Source organism: Takifugu rubripes, chromosome 15 (genome assembly GCF_901000725.2).
Source record: "Takifugu rubripes chromosome 15, fTakRub1.2, whole genome shotgun sequence".
Lineage (NCBI taxonomy): Eukaryota > Metazoa > Chordata > Actinopteri > Tetraodontiformes > Tetraodontidae > Takifugu > Takifugu rubripes.
In genome coordinates, this window is record NC_042299.1 from 8,706,899 (window position 1) to 8,725,929 (window position 19,031).

The window sequence follows — 19,031 nt, forward strand, 5'->3', positions numbered from 1 at the left end:
AATAAAACAATGTTATAAATTGACCTATGTGAATTTGACAGATGCACAAAAAGACCATGATATGATATGAACATCACAATGAGTCCGGTTCCGTTATGTTGTGCTAGTGTGCAAGTAAGAAACAGGTGGACACTGACAGGATGGTGCAGTGACCCCCAGCGTAGCACAGATGATGGAGGAGGTGAGGATGGGCTCACTGGTGCTGCACAGAACCGACCCGTCCTCTTGGCTGTCTGCTGGACGTTCAGCCCCGCTTGCTGTGGCCTCACCAGGACACAAGAAGGTCTTCCTCCTGCCTGTAGACAATAGGGGTGGTGTCATCTGCAAACGTAACCACCTTCAGTCAGACAGGAACAGGTTTGCACGTTTTTATCCGATTTTAACATGAACTCATCTTTCGTCTTGGTTGTAGTGTGTAAATGGGTCCACACGGGGGCGCTGTAGGTCGGTAGATAAGCACATAGGCCAGAACGTCTGTAATCAAACTGATGTTCTCCCAAACATTAATTTCCAATCGGCACCGAACAAAATTCCCCCTTATCACCCTATAACTATTTTCAATTAAAGTTTTCAAAACTCCAACTTCTAATTGAGTTAATTGTGGTTGTGGGTGCTTGTGATCGTCTCTAATTCTGTAATCTAATCCCACCTGGAACGTTGATGTCCCCAGGCATCTTCCAGAATAACAGAGGGATCCTGGGGTTAGATCTGACAGAGCTGATTTAGGTTTCTGAGGTCAGATCGAAGCAAAAGCGTCCAAATCTGGCCCCTCCCCCAGATCACATTTCCCCGCCCCCTGGAGGTCCCAGCACGCAGACATGAACCTGCCAGCTCAGATGGCCCCACCAGATCCCAGAGAAGCAGTCATCCACTGTCTGGTCCAAACCTAATTCAGATCCCAGGCTCTCTGTAATCCCAAACTAGATCTGCCCTTTTTTTTCCAGGATGACGTTCAGTTTTCCAGGACTGAAAAATCTAAATCTTTACTTTGACCGCATGAGAAAACTCACGTGAACTAAAGAAGAAGAAGAAGTGTGATGGGACTATAAGAGCTGGTGGCAGGAACCGAGTGTACCTGTGACCAAGGCGATCCTTCCGTTTCTGGGCGGGGGAATTTCATGGGGACCTTTTTGCCCTACAGATCGGATAAAAACGACTGTTGGGGCGCTTCAACAAAGAGCAGAACTTTCTGATATTTCTCTGCAAGCTTAGGTGGATCATGGAGAGAACCGTCGATGAGCCCGATTCTTTGGTTCAGTTCAAAAACACCCTGCAAGCCGCCGTCAAAGAGGTCCAAGTGGACGTCAGAGCATTCAAGGAGCAAATAGTTCAGAAGATGGAGGAACTGTCTGATTCCAGTAGACCTTTAGCAGGAGTCGTGAGCAGGTTGCAGGAGGAGAACCTACAGCTCCGAGCAAAGCTGGAGGCCCTCAGCTGTCTGGTGGAGGGTCTCACGGGGGTCAAGGTGGACCATAGTACCATTGGTGGGAATGTGAAGAACATGGAGAACGGGCAGATGCAGAGCCAGGAAGTGGTTCAGTGTGTGGGACCGAAGATCAGCCAGTCCACATCTATTGAACCACCTGGGCCAAGCGGAGGATCAAACGCATCAGTAGGAACTGGCCCCAGTAACACCTCAGTACCACCTCCGTGGAGAACCAGGAGACAAGCCGAGGTGAACGTGAGTACTCTGTTCACGAAAGAGGCAAACTAGACAGTCACGATTTGTGACGCAGCAGTTATGGACCAATGTCAGATCAGAATCCCCAGATCAGTGTTCAATCACGTCAAAGAATCAATCATGTAGCCTTTGATTTCTTCTCTATTATCTGTGAGCTGCTGACCATCACAGCCTGTCTCACACATGCACGTGCGCGCATGTGCGCACACACACGCAAACACAGTTTACAGAGTGGCCCTGGAAAGGTCACTTCAACATTTCGTTTAAAATGATACAGCGAACCTCTGAGTAATGCTGACATCAATGTGGGCGGAGTCAGACCCACACGGAGACACCATGTTTGCAGCGGCAGATCCGTCTTTATGATGTAACTGACGCGGTATACACAAAAATAGCCCCCCCAGGAATGTGGACTCCAGTCAGTCCAGGTCTCATGGAAAATGGAACTGAGTCCTCTCTACTAAGAGGAACAACCAGCTGTCTGCGGGCACGTCCCGTCCCAGAATTCCAGTCCTCCCAGATTAGCTGCCCAACCCTCCCAGTTCATCAGGTAACCCAGCCAGAGAGATTCAGTCATCGGTATTTTTAAAACCATCAAGGTTTACTGTACATGTCAGTAACATCTGGTGGCTTTACCTAGATCCTCCGCTAGGTGCATTAGCATGATGCTACTGTGCAATAAGGGTTTTATTGGTGGATCACAGCCTTTTCTTTTACAACCTGTCAAATGAGACCAATGCAAAAGGATTCTATCCTGGGTCACTATGGAATTCCTTCTGTAGATGATTGACAGGCAGAATCATCTGAGATGATGGATGTATGATTAGAGAAGTGTTTCTGGAAAGCATTAGAAGTGTGTGTGTGGGGGGGCATTCCAGATCCATTCCATTGAAATCTAAATTAGGACGTTAGAGGAACAGAAACCTCGGCAGGGAGGTGGTGGTGGTGGGGCAGCTGTTGCTACGAGAAGCTGTCAACAGCTAACAGCTGAGCATCACACACGCACATCCTTGTATCTTTGTGAGGACTTTCATTGAAATAGCCAGCCCAGTTTAACCCCTGACCCCTGACCTTTTACCTAAAGCCACCCTTTTCCTGAACCCTCAAACTGATGTTTGAAGTTATGACCAGACAAAATGTCCTTAATTTGCCGCGCACACACACACACACACACACACACTGATTAGGAATCAATTACAATCAGGAAGCCTCCATTTTGTGTGTATTCTGTCGTTATCAATCAGGGCAGTGATGTTAAAGGACGGAATAGTGATTCCACTACAGCGCGCCAGAAAGAAGGTAGGGTGCAAATGTGAGAGTTCGCCCCGGCTCACCTGAGCACAGCTTTGATCATCTCTCCTCTTCTCAGAAGACGAAGCTCGGTCCCACCGACCTCTGACCTCCACAGTCAAACTGAGCGCAGAGTCCTCGGCGGTGACCACCTGTCTGCAGTCAACCAACAACCCTGGTCAAAAAAAGCAAATCCCCATTTATTTCCGATAAGCAGCAGCTTATTGGTTCAGATCAGTGGCTCACAGTTGATGTTCAATCCTGTTTTCTGATCCAGACCCGATAAAACTGAACAAAGTCCATCATCCTGCCCCTGCGGACACAAAAGCCACTTTAGAGGCTTCAGCTGGGCCTGACTCTCCCGCTACAACATGTAAAGTTCCTCAAAAACAGGCAGCAGAACCAGATCTTGGTAAGCCTGGTGTTTCTGCTGCTTCTCCTCTGTCTGCTCCTCCCAACATTCATCACCAGCTCATGTGCAACTCTTAAACTCTGCTGAAGATGCCAATGAAGCCCAGCTCCATCGGCCCACCACCGCTACATCAACCAAGCCCAGTTCAGAAGAGAGGTTCTCTAGCAAACTCATCCAACCAGTAGCTGATGCTGCAGAACCACCGAAGGGAGGTTCTGGAGAACATTCTGTAAAAACAGGTTAGTAATAAATCCAGGAGTTCTTTCTGCTGACGTGCATGATGTTCTGATGACTCCTCTGGTGGGAACTCTGTGCTGAAGTGATTGGATCAGACGTGATCAATTGGTCTCTCTTTAGATGCCACTCAGCCGACTCCTCACTTGTCTCCGTCCTCCTCAGATGTCAAACCTGGAGAATATCCTTTCAAACGAGGTGGGTCAAGTTTTATTCTCCACTCTCATTTGTCTTCTTTTTCAAAATAATTTCCACTGCTTGACACGTTCCTCAAACAGTTCCAGTTCTGAAGAGCCCCAGTCCAATTCTGAAAAGAAGTGTGAGCTTTCCACAGCCGGCAGGTAAAAATTCCTCGCAACATTTCAGTTTGAAGGTGGAGCTTAGATGAGGGTGTCTGAAGCTGTGGTTATGTTGTGACTGCAGAAAAATTACTGCCCTCGAAATCAATAATCAAATCTGGATTCTCGCCCAGTTTGGAAAGGTGAGTTTTGACCCGTCGATGATGTGTCAGACCCATGATGGTCCGTTTGCTCCGTTGACTTCCTGATAACTATTCCTTGCAGGAAATCAGCCTGGGCGGGGACGGAGTTTAAGCAGGATGTGACCAGAGCGCAGGTGCCATCCCGCCCCAGTGGTGCCCAGGCCAGGAGGGCCATGTTCGAGAGAATGAACACGGAGCCCGTCAAGTAAGAGCCTGGTTCCCGACCGTGTGCTCCATGTGATGGGCTCGTGTTTGGCAGTCAGTCGTGTTTCTGCTCAACAGAGCCAAAGAGTCCAAACCCAAACTGAAGCGCTCTCAGAGTTTCGGTGTTTCCAGTGCCAGCGGTATCAAACAGATCCTGCTAGAGTGGTGCCGCTCAAAGACCATTGGCTACCAGGTACGTCCCGGTCCAGACACTCACCTGCACCAAGCACGTTGCTGCATCTTGGCTCTAAAACAGTACCGGTACTTGTACCACAAAACTACATTAAGCAATTCATTTCTGTTAGCATTGGGCTAAAAGATAAAGCGCTGGTGCTGAGGTCCTCCTGCAGCTCCAGAGGTTCAAGCCTTCAACCTGCTAGTCTCAAACTCGGGGGTCATGTCACAGTTGAATATCTGAAATATTTACGGATGTTCCTGTCAGAACATCGACATCCAGAACTTCTCATCCAGCTGGAGTGATGGGATGGCTTTCTGTGCCCTCGTCCACTCCTTCTTCCCCCTGGAGTTCGACTACAACACGCTGGACGCCCGTAAACGCAAACAAAACCTGGAGCTCGCCTTCTCCACCGCAGAGTAAGATGAAGTCTTTTATCCAACATGGTCAGCACTTGGGTCCAGCTGCCGACCTGAACCGGTCTTTTTGTGTTTCAGGAAGCAGGCTGACTGTCTTCGGCTCATCGAGGTGGATGACATGTTGGAGATGGGCGACAAACCGGACCCCATGTGTGTCTTCACATATGTCCAGGCGCTCTACAACCATCTGAAGAAGTTTGAATAACTAGGATTTCGCTGCTGTGAAAGGTGCAGTCTGTAAAAACAACAGCCAAAAATTGGACTGAATACCGCAAACAGTTTTATCTTTGTGGTTTCTGTGTCTGTCTTCAGTACCTGTACATCCTTTAATTAAATTTTTGTGTTTATTGAGGCATTTATTCACAGACTAAGCCATGAAAACTCCAGTCCTTACTGTTGTTGGTCCAGCTGAAGTAACACACTTTTACAGCATTGAAATCACAGTTTTGAATTTCTTTATTACATTACTTGAGTTTATTCTTTGTCAGTGTGAGTCTGTGTGTATGTATGTGTGTGTGTGCATTTATGAAGTGAACGACAAATGTTCAGTTAGTTAAACGCATATATCTCTGTTCTTGTGAAATACATATGCAGGAAAAAGTAGGTAACTTATCAATTGTTACAAATAAACACTGAATGCAAAATAGCAGGACAAAGGGTTTTTCCTGAGAAAAAAAAGCAAAGACTGTTAGTTTAATTCAGAAAATGATTAAATTACACTTTTACTTGCTTTAACTGATGATGTACAGTTTTTGGTGCTGTTTTTTTAAATCATGGTGCACCACCATCTATTAGTACGCCTCTGGTGATTCCAGTTAAAGAAGTTACTATAAGAACAAGATTTTTCAAGATTTTCATTAGAACAGCTTATTAAAATACAAAAGAATTAGGAGTAGTATGAAATATTTCTTTGCGCGCCTTTTTTTTTCTTTTTTTTTAACTGGTCGTTTATTTTGAAACTCGTTTGTCGTATTCCGTTCGCGGTCCATGAATGCGCCGCTCCCGTTGCCCAGCATCTCTTCCGGTAGATGAGGTCAACTTTTCCTCAGATCCGCCATTTCAATCCTCACTTTTTAAATCTCACATTATCACTAGTGGTAGTTGTCTGTATTTATGCGCGACCCTTATTACGTTTGAGGTGTTCACCGCAGACTCTCTCGGAGTAACCGAACCGTCTTTAGGGTCTCTGAGTTGCTCCGAAGTTGCTGGAATCGGGCGTGATTTCATTTTTTCCCGGCCGCAATCTTCAGTCAACCAAAGTTTTGTATGAGTTGCGAATAGGAAGAGGCCTCCAGCCTCCCGCAAGAACTCACCACCATGGCAGGGAATTTTGATGCCGAAGACCGCGATAGTTGGTACTGGGGCCGGTTAACCCGCCAGGAAGCCGTTTCTCTCTTACAGGGGCAGAGACACGGTGTGTTCCTGGTGCGGGACTCGATCAGCATCCGGGGGGGCTACGTGCTGTCTGTGTCCGAGAACTCCAAAGTGTCCCATTATATCATCAACAGTGTCAGTGACAACCGACAGTCCGCATCAGGTGAGTTTGAACCCGGTTCCCAGTCGGTTTTTGCGCAAGAAAAGGGCCGAATGAGAGATTTGATTCAGCTCTGGCGGTGTCACCGGGAGTTCTGCTGAGTTCAGATCCATTCTCCGTACAGAACGAATTCCGATTCGGTCAGTAAAAACACGAACTGCATTTATCTTGGACTTTTGTATGGCACATGTCCGCCATTTCTAACATGAAGTTGGAGCTTAAATAGGTGGTTCTGGTCTCCCCGCGCCCACCCTGCCGGGCTCAGCAGCGTTAGCCCCCCCTCCCGCTAATGTTAGCACTCGTATCAAAAGACACCCCGCGTCTCTAAATATGATTACGTTTCCGTTTCTTCCTGTGGTTAAATTTTATTTGGAGTTTTGGTTTTGCTTTAAATCTGCTTTACACGTAGTCTTTCCCCCCCTAGAGAGCCGCTAAAGTTGCAACTTTTCGAATTAGCTGACTGAGCTAACGGGCCATCAATAGACAGGAGAATTAATTAAACAGGGTTTAGGTCATTTGTCATTTTGGTGCACAATACCTGACAAATGACCCAAATGTTTGTGGGTTGATGTCTGTGGTTTCCCAGCAGAACCCTCAAGTGCTGCTGGGTCCCATCCTCAATCACTTCATAGATGATCACTGCTGATCCAGGGAGGGTTTGGGTTCGATTCTGGATTTTTAGGGTTCCCTTATAGATTTTGAGGGCTCTGCTCTAAAAGCTCTCATGTAGATCTCCTACGAGTATTGATTCGATCCATATTAACAGTTTTGAAGGGTGGACTGACATTTTTTATGGCAGTGCAATAGTATATTTTGCAGGCAGGTGTTGATTTCTAGATTTATTGAAACCTACAAGCTGCTCATAGGTGTGAAAATGACATTGCGTTTCCTCTGTCAGGCTTGACTCCGCCCTATTTTCGGATCGGAGACCAGGAGTTCGAAGCACTGCCCGCCCTCTTAGAGTTTTACAAGATCCACTACCTGGACACGACCGCGCTCATAGAACCCGTCAGCAAGGCCCAACACACGGGATTCATCAGTTCCTCGGCTGGGGTTCCACCACCGTCGCAAGAGGAGGCGGAGTTTGTGCGTGCGCTGTTTGACTTTTCTGGGAACGATGAGGAGGATCTTCCATTCCGAAAAGGCGACATCCTGCGGGTGTTGGAGAAGCCAGAGGAGCAGTGGTGGAACGCTGCCAACCAGGAGGGTCGTGCCGGAATGATCCCGGTGCCGTACGTAGAGAAGTACCGGCCTGCCTCACCCACCGCTGCCGCCCTGGGCCCCACCACCTCGGTACCTGGACAGGTTCCCGAGGGGGGGCGGCCTACAGGAGGCACGGATGGAATGGCCGGGGCACAGGACAACCCTCTGTGTGACCCGGGCCAGTACGCCCAGCCAGTCGTAAACGCACAGCTGCCAAACCTGCAGAACGGACCCGTTTATGCTCGCGTCATCCAGAAACGTGTTCCAAACGCCTACGACAAGACGGCACTCGCTCTGGAGGTACAAAACCCGCCAAACCAACCTCTCTCATTCCTACCCGGGATGGAATGTGCCAAATACAAAAGTTTTAAATGTTGAATTTAAGTAACTGAACTTTACTTATTTGATGACTTACAAAAGGGTCAACGTGTATTATGTTTATTTATTAATCTGAGTTAATTTAACCAATAATTATCCAGGTAAAATGTTAGGGTTAAATTCTTACGATCCATTATCATCCAATTATTCTGCCAGAAACAAAAGAATTTCTGGATTTCTCACATTCCCATGGTCAAATTTTCAGAAGTCGCACCAACTCTGACCTTTTGTGTTGACTCTGATGAGGCGGTCGCCCTGGCTGATACATGCGCACGCAAAGTCAGCGGTTCTATTGCGAAGGGTGGTACGGATGATGACCTTTGACCCCACTCCCCATTGTTCTGATCGCGAATCAGTCAAAGGGAACTTTAAAGTGGCCAAATTTAAATCATCGATTACTTTGTCTGCATCAACAATAAATGCAAATACTGCAGTATTTTCAGGCTATCGTTATTAGCGAGTACAATTGTGCTCTAAACGAGAGCTTGAATGATTTCTTTGCATCACCGTATTGATGGATAGTTGTTTTCTGTGTGTTGTTGGTCAGGTGGGCGAGATGGTTAAAGTGACCAAGATTAACGTGAACGGCCAGTGGGAGGGCGAGTGCAAAGGTAAACGAGGTCACTTCCCCTTCACCCACGTTCGCCTGATGGAACAGCAGCATCCCGATGGCGACAGCTGAGGTCGCTGCCCTGGTGGTCCCTCCCTCCTCCGCCAGCCATTTTCTCTCACAACCAGAAAGAAGCACACAAGCCTTTGGAAACACTCTGGAGTCGTCGCCTCAAGTCCTTTCAGCCGCTAACGTGGTGCTGATGTCATGTGACCTGTGGTTTTCTTGTGCCCAATCTCAGTTTCAGGCAATGAAATATTTATTGAAACATTTTGGAGAACAAACAGATTTTTTTCTGAATGGATTTTCTCCTGGGTTTGGAACTCTGAGATGGACCAGAACAGATTTTAGTGGGATGAGCTAATTGAGCGTTGAGAGAACCAGGTCCTCCACCACCACCACCAGACCTGTTTTGGCTGAATTCCGCTGTAGTGTTCCACCATTTATCATCCTGTGGGGAAAAGGGCCACATGAGCGCTGGGAAGAATGAGATCAGACCTCCCTCACATCAGAATACAGGATGAGAATCTGTGGGTGACCTCTAAATTTGATGGACTTCAGGTCATCTTCAGCATGCTACATCCTCCGCTCACTGCATCGCGTGTGAACCCTTGTTTATACAAGCAGGTAGAAATCGATGGCAGGAACCTTTATCAAAAACCACACAAATGATGTACTGCGATCAGCCACCAGAGGTCGCTGGAGAGGCGGAGGATCTGATCTCTTATGCGTAATTGGTTTTCCTCCCTTTTGTTCCTCTTTAACAATGTTACACTCCAGAACAATAACGAGAATAATCTCCTTTGAAGGACAGAATTGAGAGAAATGTAAAATTCTGTCACTGAAGACAAAAGAACTGGGATGTTTTTAATGTGGCCCCGCTTCAGTTCCAGACTAACTTTCAACACACATAAACCCCCACAACTGCTTTAATTATCCAAAAAAGTTTAACCTTTTCTGTGATTTTTTTATATCGCTCAGATATGGACAATATGTTTACCAAGTTTGTGGCTTTATTTTGTGTATTTTTACTACTTCATTAAAGGTTTAGCAGCACAACTATGGCTCATATAATCCCCTTTTTAGTTTTTAAGGTGGAATAGGGCTTAAAAATATGCAAACTAAGGATGAATTCACTGGAGGTGCTGAATATTTAAGTATTGCATCTAGTCAAAGGTTAATGGTAACACCCGTGTGTAATTTACATGACAGTATGTGAGTCAACTGTTCAGAAACCAACTGGAATTGGACAAGGCCTGGGGCGAGCTGGATGTGTGTTCCCCTGCCTCAGAGTTTTGGTTTCTGGTGTAGATGTTTGGCAACTAATGCCTGTATGCTAATGTACTCTGAACATTGACTAAATCTGAGGACCACGATGCATGGAGGTCCATCTCGATGGATGAAGGTGTGTAGCTGGCCTGGTGGCAGGCTGCAGTATAACATTAATCTTCTTTACTACTTTCTTTAGTTAATAGAAAAATGTTTCATTCTCAATTTGTATATTTTAATAAAACCCAAGTTTACATTTTTGTACTGCCTTCCGGAAAAGGATTCGACCTAAAGAAAATGGCCTTTAAACTTCAGTAAACGTTTAAGTGCCGTTTTATTTTGTTTGTTTTTTACTTACCTAACCTACAACGTGCACCTAAACACCTGCAGAGAATCACATAAACTCTACAAACCAAATACTCTCAAGCTGTTTAACCTATTTATCAGAAGATAAATTTTAAAATATAAATTGTATAGCATAATATAGCGACTTCAACCGTATCAGCTACTGCAATGCGCACTATTGTTTTATATATTAAGCAATTTACCATATACAAGAGAACCAGATACGTAGCGTTCTAATCCTACAAAAATATTAACGTCCCCGTAATCGTAAATAACACCTGGTAAATCGATATTCGAATCGATTTGGGGACAGGAGTTTACTGCGGGACTTGACACGAGGGCGGAGGCGTACATGAAGGCGGCTGCGTGGGTCCCCGGATGTAGAGGCGACGCCATCTTTACGCTAGTGCTACCGGTAGCGAATTAGTTTTATTCTTAGGACGGGGAAGCCCCAACTCGCCTTACGAGGTCGCCCATTGGCCGGCTTTACGGTCGAGCCTGACCAATCCCTTGTCCGCAATACTGAATTGGCTCAACCCACCGAGGATCCTACAGCCAATCAGAGACGCGATAGGGTGGGTCCTGACTTCAACATCCTTGGAAAAAATTCCGCCGCCCGGTGGGGCTTCGTTCAGCTGAACTACAGTGCAGTTGCGGATCACCACCAGGAATCGCCGACAAGCCGATAATCCTCCCTTTTAAGCGGGACGCAGCGAAAGGTCCCAGTATCCACGCACCATGGCAGACAGAGAAAACCTCGTGTACCAGGCTAAACTGGCCGAGCAGGCGGAAAGATATGACGGTAAGGCTCCGAGCTTTCCAAAAACGTTCAGCTCTTTCCCTACAGTATCCCTGCCCAGGGGGGGATCCGAGGCGCAGGTACAGCCGTTCACATGGATTGGTCGGACGAGAGACAAAATGGCGGAGGTTTCGTTGGCAGAATGAATCTTTAAACGAGTAAATGTTCGCGTTTTGCTTATCCCCAGCGGAGTGTACATCGAGTTTAACCTCGTGGGAAATGCACCACGATCCCTTTTTTTAAATATATATATAATTTTAAATAAAAAATGATTTCGTCGGTGTTGTTAGTTTCCCGTCGCCGCTCGTCACCTTCCATTAAGTGCACAAATCGACATATGCTAACACTAGCCTTTTTTAGCGCCACCACGCGACACGCCTGGCTCCAGTAGGTATAAAGAGGCAGCTAACGTCCACGCCCAACATTTGTGACAACCTAGTCGAGCTAATAAGCATGCGGATCGACAAACGGCTGTTTCCATAGAAACGTTAAACGGGGGGGAAAGTGGTGTTTTTTGATAACGAATCGCATCGACTTGTGTTTTGGGAGGGGATAGAACACATGAACACAAACGATATCCGTATTAACATATTCTTTAATAAGCCGGTATATCGCAGCAACCACGAGTCAGTCCCGAAAACTATCGTTTACACACCATGCTGGTCGTTTGTTTGGCATGAATTCGGACACGGCAGATTTAGCCCATATGTCTGAAATGCGCATGCGCCCTGGTCCAGTATTGATTGATGGGTGTCGCCCCAGTTGTGCTCAGCAGGGGGCGGGGTTAGAAGAGATCATTGATCTGTGATTGGTCCTTATCAACAATCACAGCTGAGAAGTTTTCCAAGACCAAACTTTCCTCCGCAGTCGGCCAACCTGCGGTTTTTGGCAGGAATCGCTCTTCCTCTTTAAAAAAACGGACTCAACAAATTGAGAAAAAAAAAATGGAAATGTGTGGATCTGTTTAGTGATTAGTGTGAGCATTTGCAGTCTATGGGACTTTTTGGGACCCCTCTGCAATTGTTTTTCATCCTGAAGTTGCAGGTCAATTGGAGCAGTGTCAGATGTTGTACATCTGTTGCATCTGACGGTGTGAATTGTTGCTCATTGGTTCAAACGTCTAAATTAACGTCCAGTAATAGCGTGATGAGATTAGTCGGGGACTTTCCTTTTGGGGTCGGTGTACACAGTTGGCATGCTGCATAAGAAAGTGATAATTAAACATTAAGATAAAACCAAAATGAGGTAACACGGAAGGTCCATGTGTGTCAGCGAGTGGGAGTGTGATAGTTGACTTAAGATGGTGCTGAGGCGTCCATGTGTGGAATGTTGGGCTCCACCTTTTGTGTACTCTTCTACCTGTACAGGTATTACAGTACACTTAGTACAGTTACGTTGTGTTGAGACGATATTAAGGTTGTCAAATCTCGTTTTTCGGGTCTGTCTTCAGGGTGATTGTAGGGCAACTCTCCCGGCATCAGATTACATCAGCACGCTACAGCGTACGGCTGCACGTCACACCGTCTGAAACAATGATTGATACGTCAGGCTGGCGTTGGTGATATGGGCGGAGCACCATTCTGCGTAATGAGTTTATCTCTACTTGTTAGGACGCGTGAGTTTTAATTTATGTTGCTGCACGAGCTTTTGAACAATATGAAAGGGGGAATTTGCAATAGTTATCGGATAAAATATCAGCAGAAATGGAGGGAGAGGACTCTCTCCCTAGTCGAATAAAAACAGGTTATCAATTTAATATATCTGATGACTCAATAAAAATGGTAAAACTCTTTGGAGGCCCCATAGCCTAATAGCATGCCATGTTCCTCTGGTTACGTCATAGTCCCCCAAGCCTGTCTGTCTCTCTGCTAACAGCGGAATAATTAAACCTTCATCGGTGGGCTTGTTTGTTCGGGTGGCAGCAAATGACAACAGCGTTGCTGTTTATAAAAGCAAACATTCCGAGAGGACGAAAGAAGAGTTCACGCCTTAACACAACAAATCGTAGCTCACCTGAAAAGTCGTTTTGAAAGAATACAGAGCAGCCCTAGTAGCTGCTATAGGGGTAAATGCTAAAACAATAACGTGGAGTGTGGTGACATGTCCTAAGTGTATCTTGTATATTAAATATTATTGTGTGTTACTTACAAAAAGAAGGTTAAAGAGCCAGAACTTTAAGTTGTGGTTATGGATGGGTCAGTAATATGAACCTATCGGTATCAGCGATGTGACGCAAGTAATTATCAGTTGATGGTATTGTAACTTCATGACCTCAGGAATCCTCAAAAAAACAAAGCAAATGTGTAGAAAATTAATTAGGATAAATGTAGTGTTCAATTGGGGCTTTTTCCTTGGTTAACTGGATTTGTACAATTTCTCAGAAATGGTGGAGTCGATGAAGAAGGTGGCGGGTTTGGACAAGGAGCTGACCATGGAAGAGAGGAACCTGCTGTCGGTTGCCTACAAGAACGTCATCGGAGCTCGACGAGCTTCTTGGAGGATAATTAGCAGCCTGGAGCAGAAAGAAGAAGGCAAAGCTGCAGAGGAGAAGATGAAAATGATCAAGGAGTACAGGAAAGTGGTGAGTTGACCTTTAACCTTTCACTGCACCGGTGTCATTTGTTAGCAAACTGGGATGGTGTCGGGAACAGAGCTCCACCCCCAAATGTAAGACACAAATCTCCGCCTCTAATGCTGCCTTCTGCTCCCTCTAAAACACATCAAAAGTAATATGGACAGCGAGAGAGTTTTCTTCATCCTGTTGCTTTTCGCCAAAGTTCTTGGACGTGTGATGCGATGTCACATCATGTTAATTGACGTCCACGTACAGCTCTTCTGTGCTGTTACCGTATGAGTAGCTGAACATTACCATCACTTAACATAATGTGTGAGAGACATGGATCAGATGTTCCTGTTAGAGGTGATTGCGATAGCTAGATGCTTCACAGCTATGAAGAACTCGAGCTGCAGATATGACCTTTCAGAGTGCCACCGGACGATTGGATATTTTTTTCTTTGCTAAACTTTGCTTGAATCGCTCTGATTTCCTTGGCTATGAAATTAGCGATGGCTTTTATAATGAATACGTTAACTCGCTTTGGCATCTGGTGCCTGTTTGCTAAATGAGTCAGCGAGGGTTTGCTGGGTGTGTTCTGAGTTCCTCGTCTTCTATTTTCTAAGGTTGGTCAGAACAGGTTCTAAAGCTAGCATTCGCCTAAGATCTGCTAACTGGTCATTTTCCATCCATGTTTTCACAGAACCAGAAACACGCTTTGCTTCTGAACTGACCCTGTTTAAGCTCCAGCAGAGAGTTGATCCTCAGGATCTCTAATCTTGTGTTTGCAGATTGAAAACGAGCTGAAAACGATCTGCAACGATATTCTGGTTGTACTGGACAAGCACCTGATCCCCACTGCATTAATGGGAGAGTCCAAGGTTTTCTACTACAAGATGTAAGTTTCTGCCCAGGAGATGAGGAGGATGCTCCTCTCTGCTCAACATTAACTGCAACAGCCGAATTCTTTATGTTTCTGAAGACTGACAGGTTCTCTTGAGCATCTTTAAGGATGAGAAGATTCAGACCTGTCTACAAATACCAGCGTCTGTCTGTCTATCTCTCTGATTCTGTCCCTCTCTGCTCTGGTTTCCTGTTAGCATACGATGATGCTGTCCTGTTTAAATGTGTAGCAGTCGGTGTTTTGGACGTTCAATGAGTGACGTGACGGATGGACTCTGTTTGTGTCCCAGGAAGGGAGATTACCACAGGTACCTGGCAGAGTTTGCTACAGGAAACGACAGGAAGGAGGCGGCGGAGAACAGTCTGATGGCGTACAAAGCTGCTAACGACATCGCCCAGAGCGAGCTCACTTCCACACACCCCATCCGTCTGGGATTGGCCCTCAACTTTTCAGTCTTCTACTACGAAATCCTAAACTCGCCGGACCGCGCATGCAGGTGCGTGACTGTTCCCGGCTCGCTGTGTCGGCGTGCAGGCGATCCGCCGATCACTGACCGCGTCCTCCCGGTGTCTCCGCTGACAGGTTGGCGAAGGAAGCGTTTGATGACGCCATAGCAGAACTGGACACGCTGAATGAGGAGAGCTACAAGGACTCGACGCTCATCATGCAGTTGCTACGCGACAACTTGACACTATGGACCTCAGACGTGCAGGGAGACGGTGAGACGTGTTCCGGCATCAAAACCGGCTCCGGTCTCTTCTCTTTCCCTCTAATCTTCTCATCTCTCCTTCATTCTGTTGTAGAGTCTTAAGGACCGCCTTCTTCTCCACTTTTCCTCCATTATATCACTCTATTTTGTAAGTCTTTCCTCCTGTCTCTGCCTTCTCCACCTCACTTCCTGTCTCCTCTCAGTCCTCACTAATCCACTCCTCTGCTGTTCTGCTCAGATATATCAGAACAGTTATAGTTTTGCATGAATGCTTTGAATGTTTGTTGTATCTGCTGGGTGGTGCTCACCCGGAGCACAGGTGGAGGCTGGAGACCCGTGCTCGTGTGCACGTTGGCAGTGTTGAGCAATGACTGCATGAGGCGTCGGTCTCTAAACATCTCTGGTTCAGCTCTGATGGATTCTCCTGCCTTTGGTTGTTTTGCCTCTGTTAATTCCTTATCTTGCTGTGCCGTCACCGTGGCAACTCCTGGGTGGCCAGTTTTACCGGTACAGTCGGTGTGTTATCTCATCAGTAAATGTGATCGAGGACGCGCCACGGGGTCACCTGCTGCTCGTACAGCTTTAGCTTTCCCCATATGTGGCGATGAGTGTTTGTCTTTCAATAGGACCTAAAATGTGATTTTTGTCTGTTTCAGCTGAAGAACAGAACAATGAAACACTGCAGGATGCAGAAGAGAACCAGTGAGACCATCAAACACCAGTTCATCCTCCTCTTCTTCCTGTAGCCCTCTCTCTTCCTCTTCGTATACACTTCACCTTCATTTCCACTCCACGGGGGTGTTACCTGATTACCCATGAGTCTTTGCTTTCCTGCAGCGTTGCACCCTTCATCTGACCCATTTATTTTGCTCCATGGTGTTGCCAACACGCTCGCCTGTATTTGCACCACACATATGCAAACTCTGAACTTCAGCGTTTCTCCCCGTTTCTGTCACATGACTCTTCAAACGTTTGCAAAGTGAGGAAATGCATCAGAGACGGACGCTTTCAAAGGGATTGGCCACGCTTTTAGAAAGAACTATAAGTGCCCCATTATTCCCTCCACGCATGGGGATATATTTTTTTTTTTAGGAAGTGTTTCCCAGCATCCCTCTGGTCTGACGTTAGAAACACCTTTTTAGCAGACTGTGTGTGAGAGTGTGTGTGAGTGTGTGCGAGAGAGATTGACGCTCAACATTGATTGTAGCGCAGATTTGCATCAACACATTATGTCAACGGTTTGGAAAATGGAGGTCTGCCAGGTCTGTCCTCCTCTTCTGAGGTTCTCTCTCTTTTCTTCTCCTGTTCAGTTTGTAACGTAATGTCGTGAATCTGATTTGTACTACTGGATGTTCTCACCGGAGCCACACGTACCATCTGTATTCTTATGAAACACAGCATGGAATAATGACATTAAACTTCAAAGTGAAACCACTCAGTTAGTGTCTCTGTCTGTCTAATGTCGGCCAGTAGGGGGCGATACATAGCAAACGCCTCACCTGATCTCTGGCGCCGCAAGCGTTCACCACATATATTCAGATTCAGGTCCTTTATTGTCCCACACGGGGAAATTTACAGCGCAAGAGCACGCAGAGACAATTAAGATAAGAATAGAATTTGGAATATACAAAGAGGATGTATATTTACAATAATCCAGGTAAATGGATGCTCTGTATACCTGTACATAGTACAGAGGGTGAATACAATATACATATCAGAATATATAATATTCAGATTGTGCTAGCGGCTGTTATGTTTATTGTGCAGTCTGACAGCAGCCGGCTGAAAGATCTGCGATACCTCTCCTTCACACAGCGAGGGTGGAGCAGCCGCTCACTGAGGGAGCTGCCCATTCCTGCCAGGGTGTCCTGTAGGGGGGGGGACGTGTTGTTCAACATAGATGACAGCTTAGCCATCATCCTCCCGTTTCCCACCGAGTCCAGGAGTCACGACTGCGTTCTAACATAACTGGGCATGAGCTATTGTTCATCTTTAATGTGAGGATTTCAATAAGAACCAAACACGGGTTTTAAAAATGAGTTTTTACTGGAAAAAAAGTCAAAGACCAACAACTGACCCAGAGCCAGGTCTCATTTGTATATGAACAAACCAACAGGACCTGAAATATTTGCTTGTTTCTTGGTTGTGAAGAGAACCGGATCCAGGGGAACGTTGAAGGGTTTAATGTGGTGTCGTGTTGCAAAGATTGTCCAGAAGAGACGAGAGTGGGCTCAGGTCTTAATTCACACACATTTTAATAACACACATGATGATAAATGGCTTTTAACTTTCTAATCATTAAATTGGACTCGACAAGTTCTCATAAAGGTTCTATCAGACAGAACTGGGCTGCAATTGTTCCAACCAGGATGTTCACAGCTTCATTTCAGGAAAATAAGGTTCCTTTCTGAATAAAGACCCTGATTTATCCAAGTTTCACCTGGTCAGCACAGTGAGGGGCGTGGCCTACGGAAAGGGGAGGAGCTAATGAACATTCACTTTGAATATATGAATGAAGATTCAGGTATCAGAATAATTGTGCGACTGATACCTTCACTTTTACTCTGAATATATTACATCTGTTTTCAAGTGGTTTCGACCTTTTGTCGTTATTGCGACTTTAAATCTTTAATTAAAAAAAACAAAAGATGAAATATCTTCTTTGTACACATGTTTAAAAAGCAAGCATGTCTTCTCTGTACAACTACATGAATTTTACTTGAATATACTCGAGTATTTTCACAGTATTCCTACGTTTGCTTGTATTTAACATTTCCCCCGCCCACCAGCTCCGCCTCTGTCAGATCACACCAATACAACCAAATAAAAGCACAATTTTCATGTCGACAGTTTTCTGGTCTCCATCGGATCTTCTTTTTTTTTTTCTTTTCTTTTCGATATTCTTCCATCGCTGGAAAGGTTAAAATCACCCTGCGGACTGCCTTTGATCCAGGCATCTGTGGAACCGTCCAGTTTGGAAATATGTTGTTCCCTCAGATTTCTGAGAGACTATTGAGCCATGATTAGTCAGAGACCCTTCTGTCCTGTCAGTCCAGTCTGGCCCAGTTGAGGTGATCCGATTGAATCTGGTTTCTGGCTTTGTTGCTGCGTCATTCCAGTTTTGCCCCCTTGGTTTCTGGAAAAAGGCACTTGAGAAAGTTTTGGTTTTCAGGGGAGCTCAGAGGAGACCAGAGCTAGGCCAGAACTCTGGTGGAGGGGAGGCCCAGTGTGGACAGCCTTGGGACAGTCGGGTGTTAGAACCCGCCCGTTTTCACCAACGCTGCCTGTGATGGACAGACGGGCTTTGTTCCTCATGGCTTCGGTGAAGGTGAGCTGAGAAGAAAACAGAGAACAAAGCTTTGATCGTGTTGAACATCTGGAGTTTCAGCAGATCGGAGTTTTAGCCTTTAGCACAGCTCGATTACAGCTGAGTTTACGCTGGTAACAAAGGTCACCTGACCTGGACACCATCAAATACAGCTGCTCTGCAATCGACCAGATGTGACTGAGGAGATTTTTAAAGATGTAGCGAACATATTTCAACCAATGGCTCAATCAAAGACATTAGTCCCGAGTCCATAACTCTGGTCCCCCAATACCTGATCTCATAACCCTGTTTCTGACCCCTGAAGGAGGGAAAACTGATCACGTTCAGCAGGTTTATCATCAGCCTCGGTTACGTCTTTGCTGCAGCTTTTTCTGTCAGACATGAAAACACACACAGGTCACGTGAACTAAAACTCCGATGTGCTTCAACGTGTTCTGAACACGTGTGCGGGTCCAGACAGTATGTCCATTAATACAGCGAGCGATGATTCCAGGCAGGACAG

General features: G+C 46.0%; 4 protein-coding genes across 8 annotated transcripts in view; 3 read left to right on the forward strand and 1 right to left on the reverse strand.

Moving 5' to 3' along the window:
* The first annotated feature begins 273 nt into the window (after positions 1-273).
* On the forward strand, positions 274-5,536 carry LOC101066211 (smoothelin-like protein 2). Its single transcript, XM_011611308.2, has 12 exons — positions 274-1,681; positions 2,926-2,980; positions 3,051-3,149; positions 3,249-3,383; positions 3,473-3,622; positions 3,741-3,815; positions 3,896-3,958; positions 4,041-4,098; positions 4,181-4,303; positions 4,381-4,495; positions 4,745-4,896; positions 4,975-5,536. The coding sequence occupies exons 1-12, from the start codon at positions 1,220-1,222 to the stop codon at positions 5,099-5,101; spliced, it is 1,614 nt and encodes a 537-aa protein (XP_011609610.2). The 5' UTR covers positions 274-1,219; the 3' UTR covers positions 5,102-5,536.
* A 307-nt stretch (positions 5,537-5,843) lies between these two features.
* LOC101065989 (adapter molecule crk-like) lies at positions 5,844-10,221 on the forward strand. The gene is made up of 3 exons (XM_003970964.3): positions 5,844-6,433; positions 7,329-7,933; positions 8,559-10,221. The coding sequence occupies exons 1-3, from the start codon at positions 6,214-6,216 to the stop codon at positions 8,691-8,693; spliced, it is 960 nt and encodes a 319-aa protein (XP_003971013.1). The 5' UTR covers positions 5,844-6,213; the 3' UTR covers positions 8,694-10,221.
* Positions 10,222-10,866: 645 nt separating this feature from the next.
* Positions 10,867-16,639, forward strand: LOC101077875 (14-3-3 protein epsilon). Its single transcript, XM_003970934.3, has 6 exons — positions 10,867-11,037; positions 13,416-13,615; positions 14,380-14,486; positions 14,782-14,988; positions 15,075-15,211; positions 15,858-16,639. Exons 1-6 carry the CDS (start codon positions 10,974-10,976, stop codon positions 15,905-15,907), a joined length of 765 nt encoding a protein of 254 aa, XP_003970983.1. The 5' UTR covers positions 10,867-10,973; the 3' UTR covers positions 15,908-16,639.
* An 800-nt stretch (positions 16,640-17,439) lies between these two features.
* Positions 17,440-19,031, reverse strand: part of gria4b (glutamate receptor, ionotropic, AMPA 4b) — a 28,219-nt gene continuing 26,627 nt past the window's right edge. For 2 of the 5 annotated variants that reach the window (XM_029848746.1, XM_003970935.3), the window contains exon 16: positions 17,440-18,534. In XM_029848746.1, coding sequence (XP_029704606.1) covers positions 18,370-18,534 — 165 coding nt within the window. In that variant the 3' untranslated portion in view covers positions 17,440-18,369. The remainder of the gene's footprint in view (positions 18,535-19,031) is intronic. The other 3 variants (XR_003891058.1, XM_029848749.1, XR_003891063.1) reach the window with 3 other exon arrangements.

Excerpts from the sequence above, each read along its gene's own strand:
- LOC101077875 (XM_003970934.3), top strand. The coding sequence starts at position 10,974 with ATGGCAGACAGAGAAAACCTCGTGTACCAGGCTAAACTGGCCGAGCAG. Across the intron at positions 14,487-14,781 it reads AAGGTTTTCTACTACAAGAT|GAAGGGAGATTACCACAGGT; the intron begins GTAAGTTTCTGC and ends TTTGTGTCCCAG. Across the intron at positions 14,989-15,074 it reads TCGCCGGACCGCGCATGCAG|GTTGGCGAAGGAAGCGTTTG; the intron begins GTGCGTGACTGT and ends CTCCGCTGACAG.
- LOC101065989 (XM_003970964.3), top strand. The coding sequence starts at position 6,214 with ATGGCAGGGAATTTTGATGCCGAAGACCGCGATAGTTGGTACTGGGGC. Across the intron at positions 6,434-7,328 it reads CAACCGACAGTCCGCATCAG|GCTTGACTCCGCCCTATTTT; the intron begins GTGAGTTTGAAC and ends TTCCTCTGTCAG. Across the intron at positions 7,934-8,558 it reads AGACGGCACTCGCTCTGGAG|GTGGGCGAGATGGTTAAAGT; the intron begins GTACAAAACCCG and ends GTTGTTGGTCAG.
- LOC101066211 (XM_011611308.2), top strand. The coding sequence starts at position 1,220 with ATGGAGAGAACCGTCGATGAGCCCGATTCTTTGGTTCAGTTCAAAAAC. Across the intron at positions 3,150-3,248 it reads GCAGTCAACCAACAACCCTG|ACCCGATAAAACTGAACAAA; the intron begins GTCAAAAAAAGC and ends TTTCTGATCCAG. Across the intron at positions 4,304-4,380 it reads ATGAACACGGAGCCCGTCAA|AGCCAAAGAGTCCAAACCCA; the intron begins GTAAGAGCCTGG and ends TCTGCTCAACAG.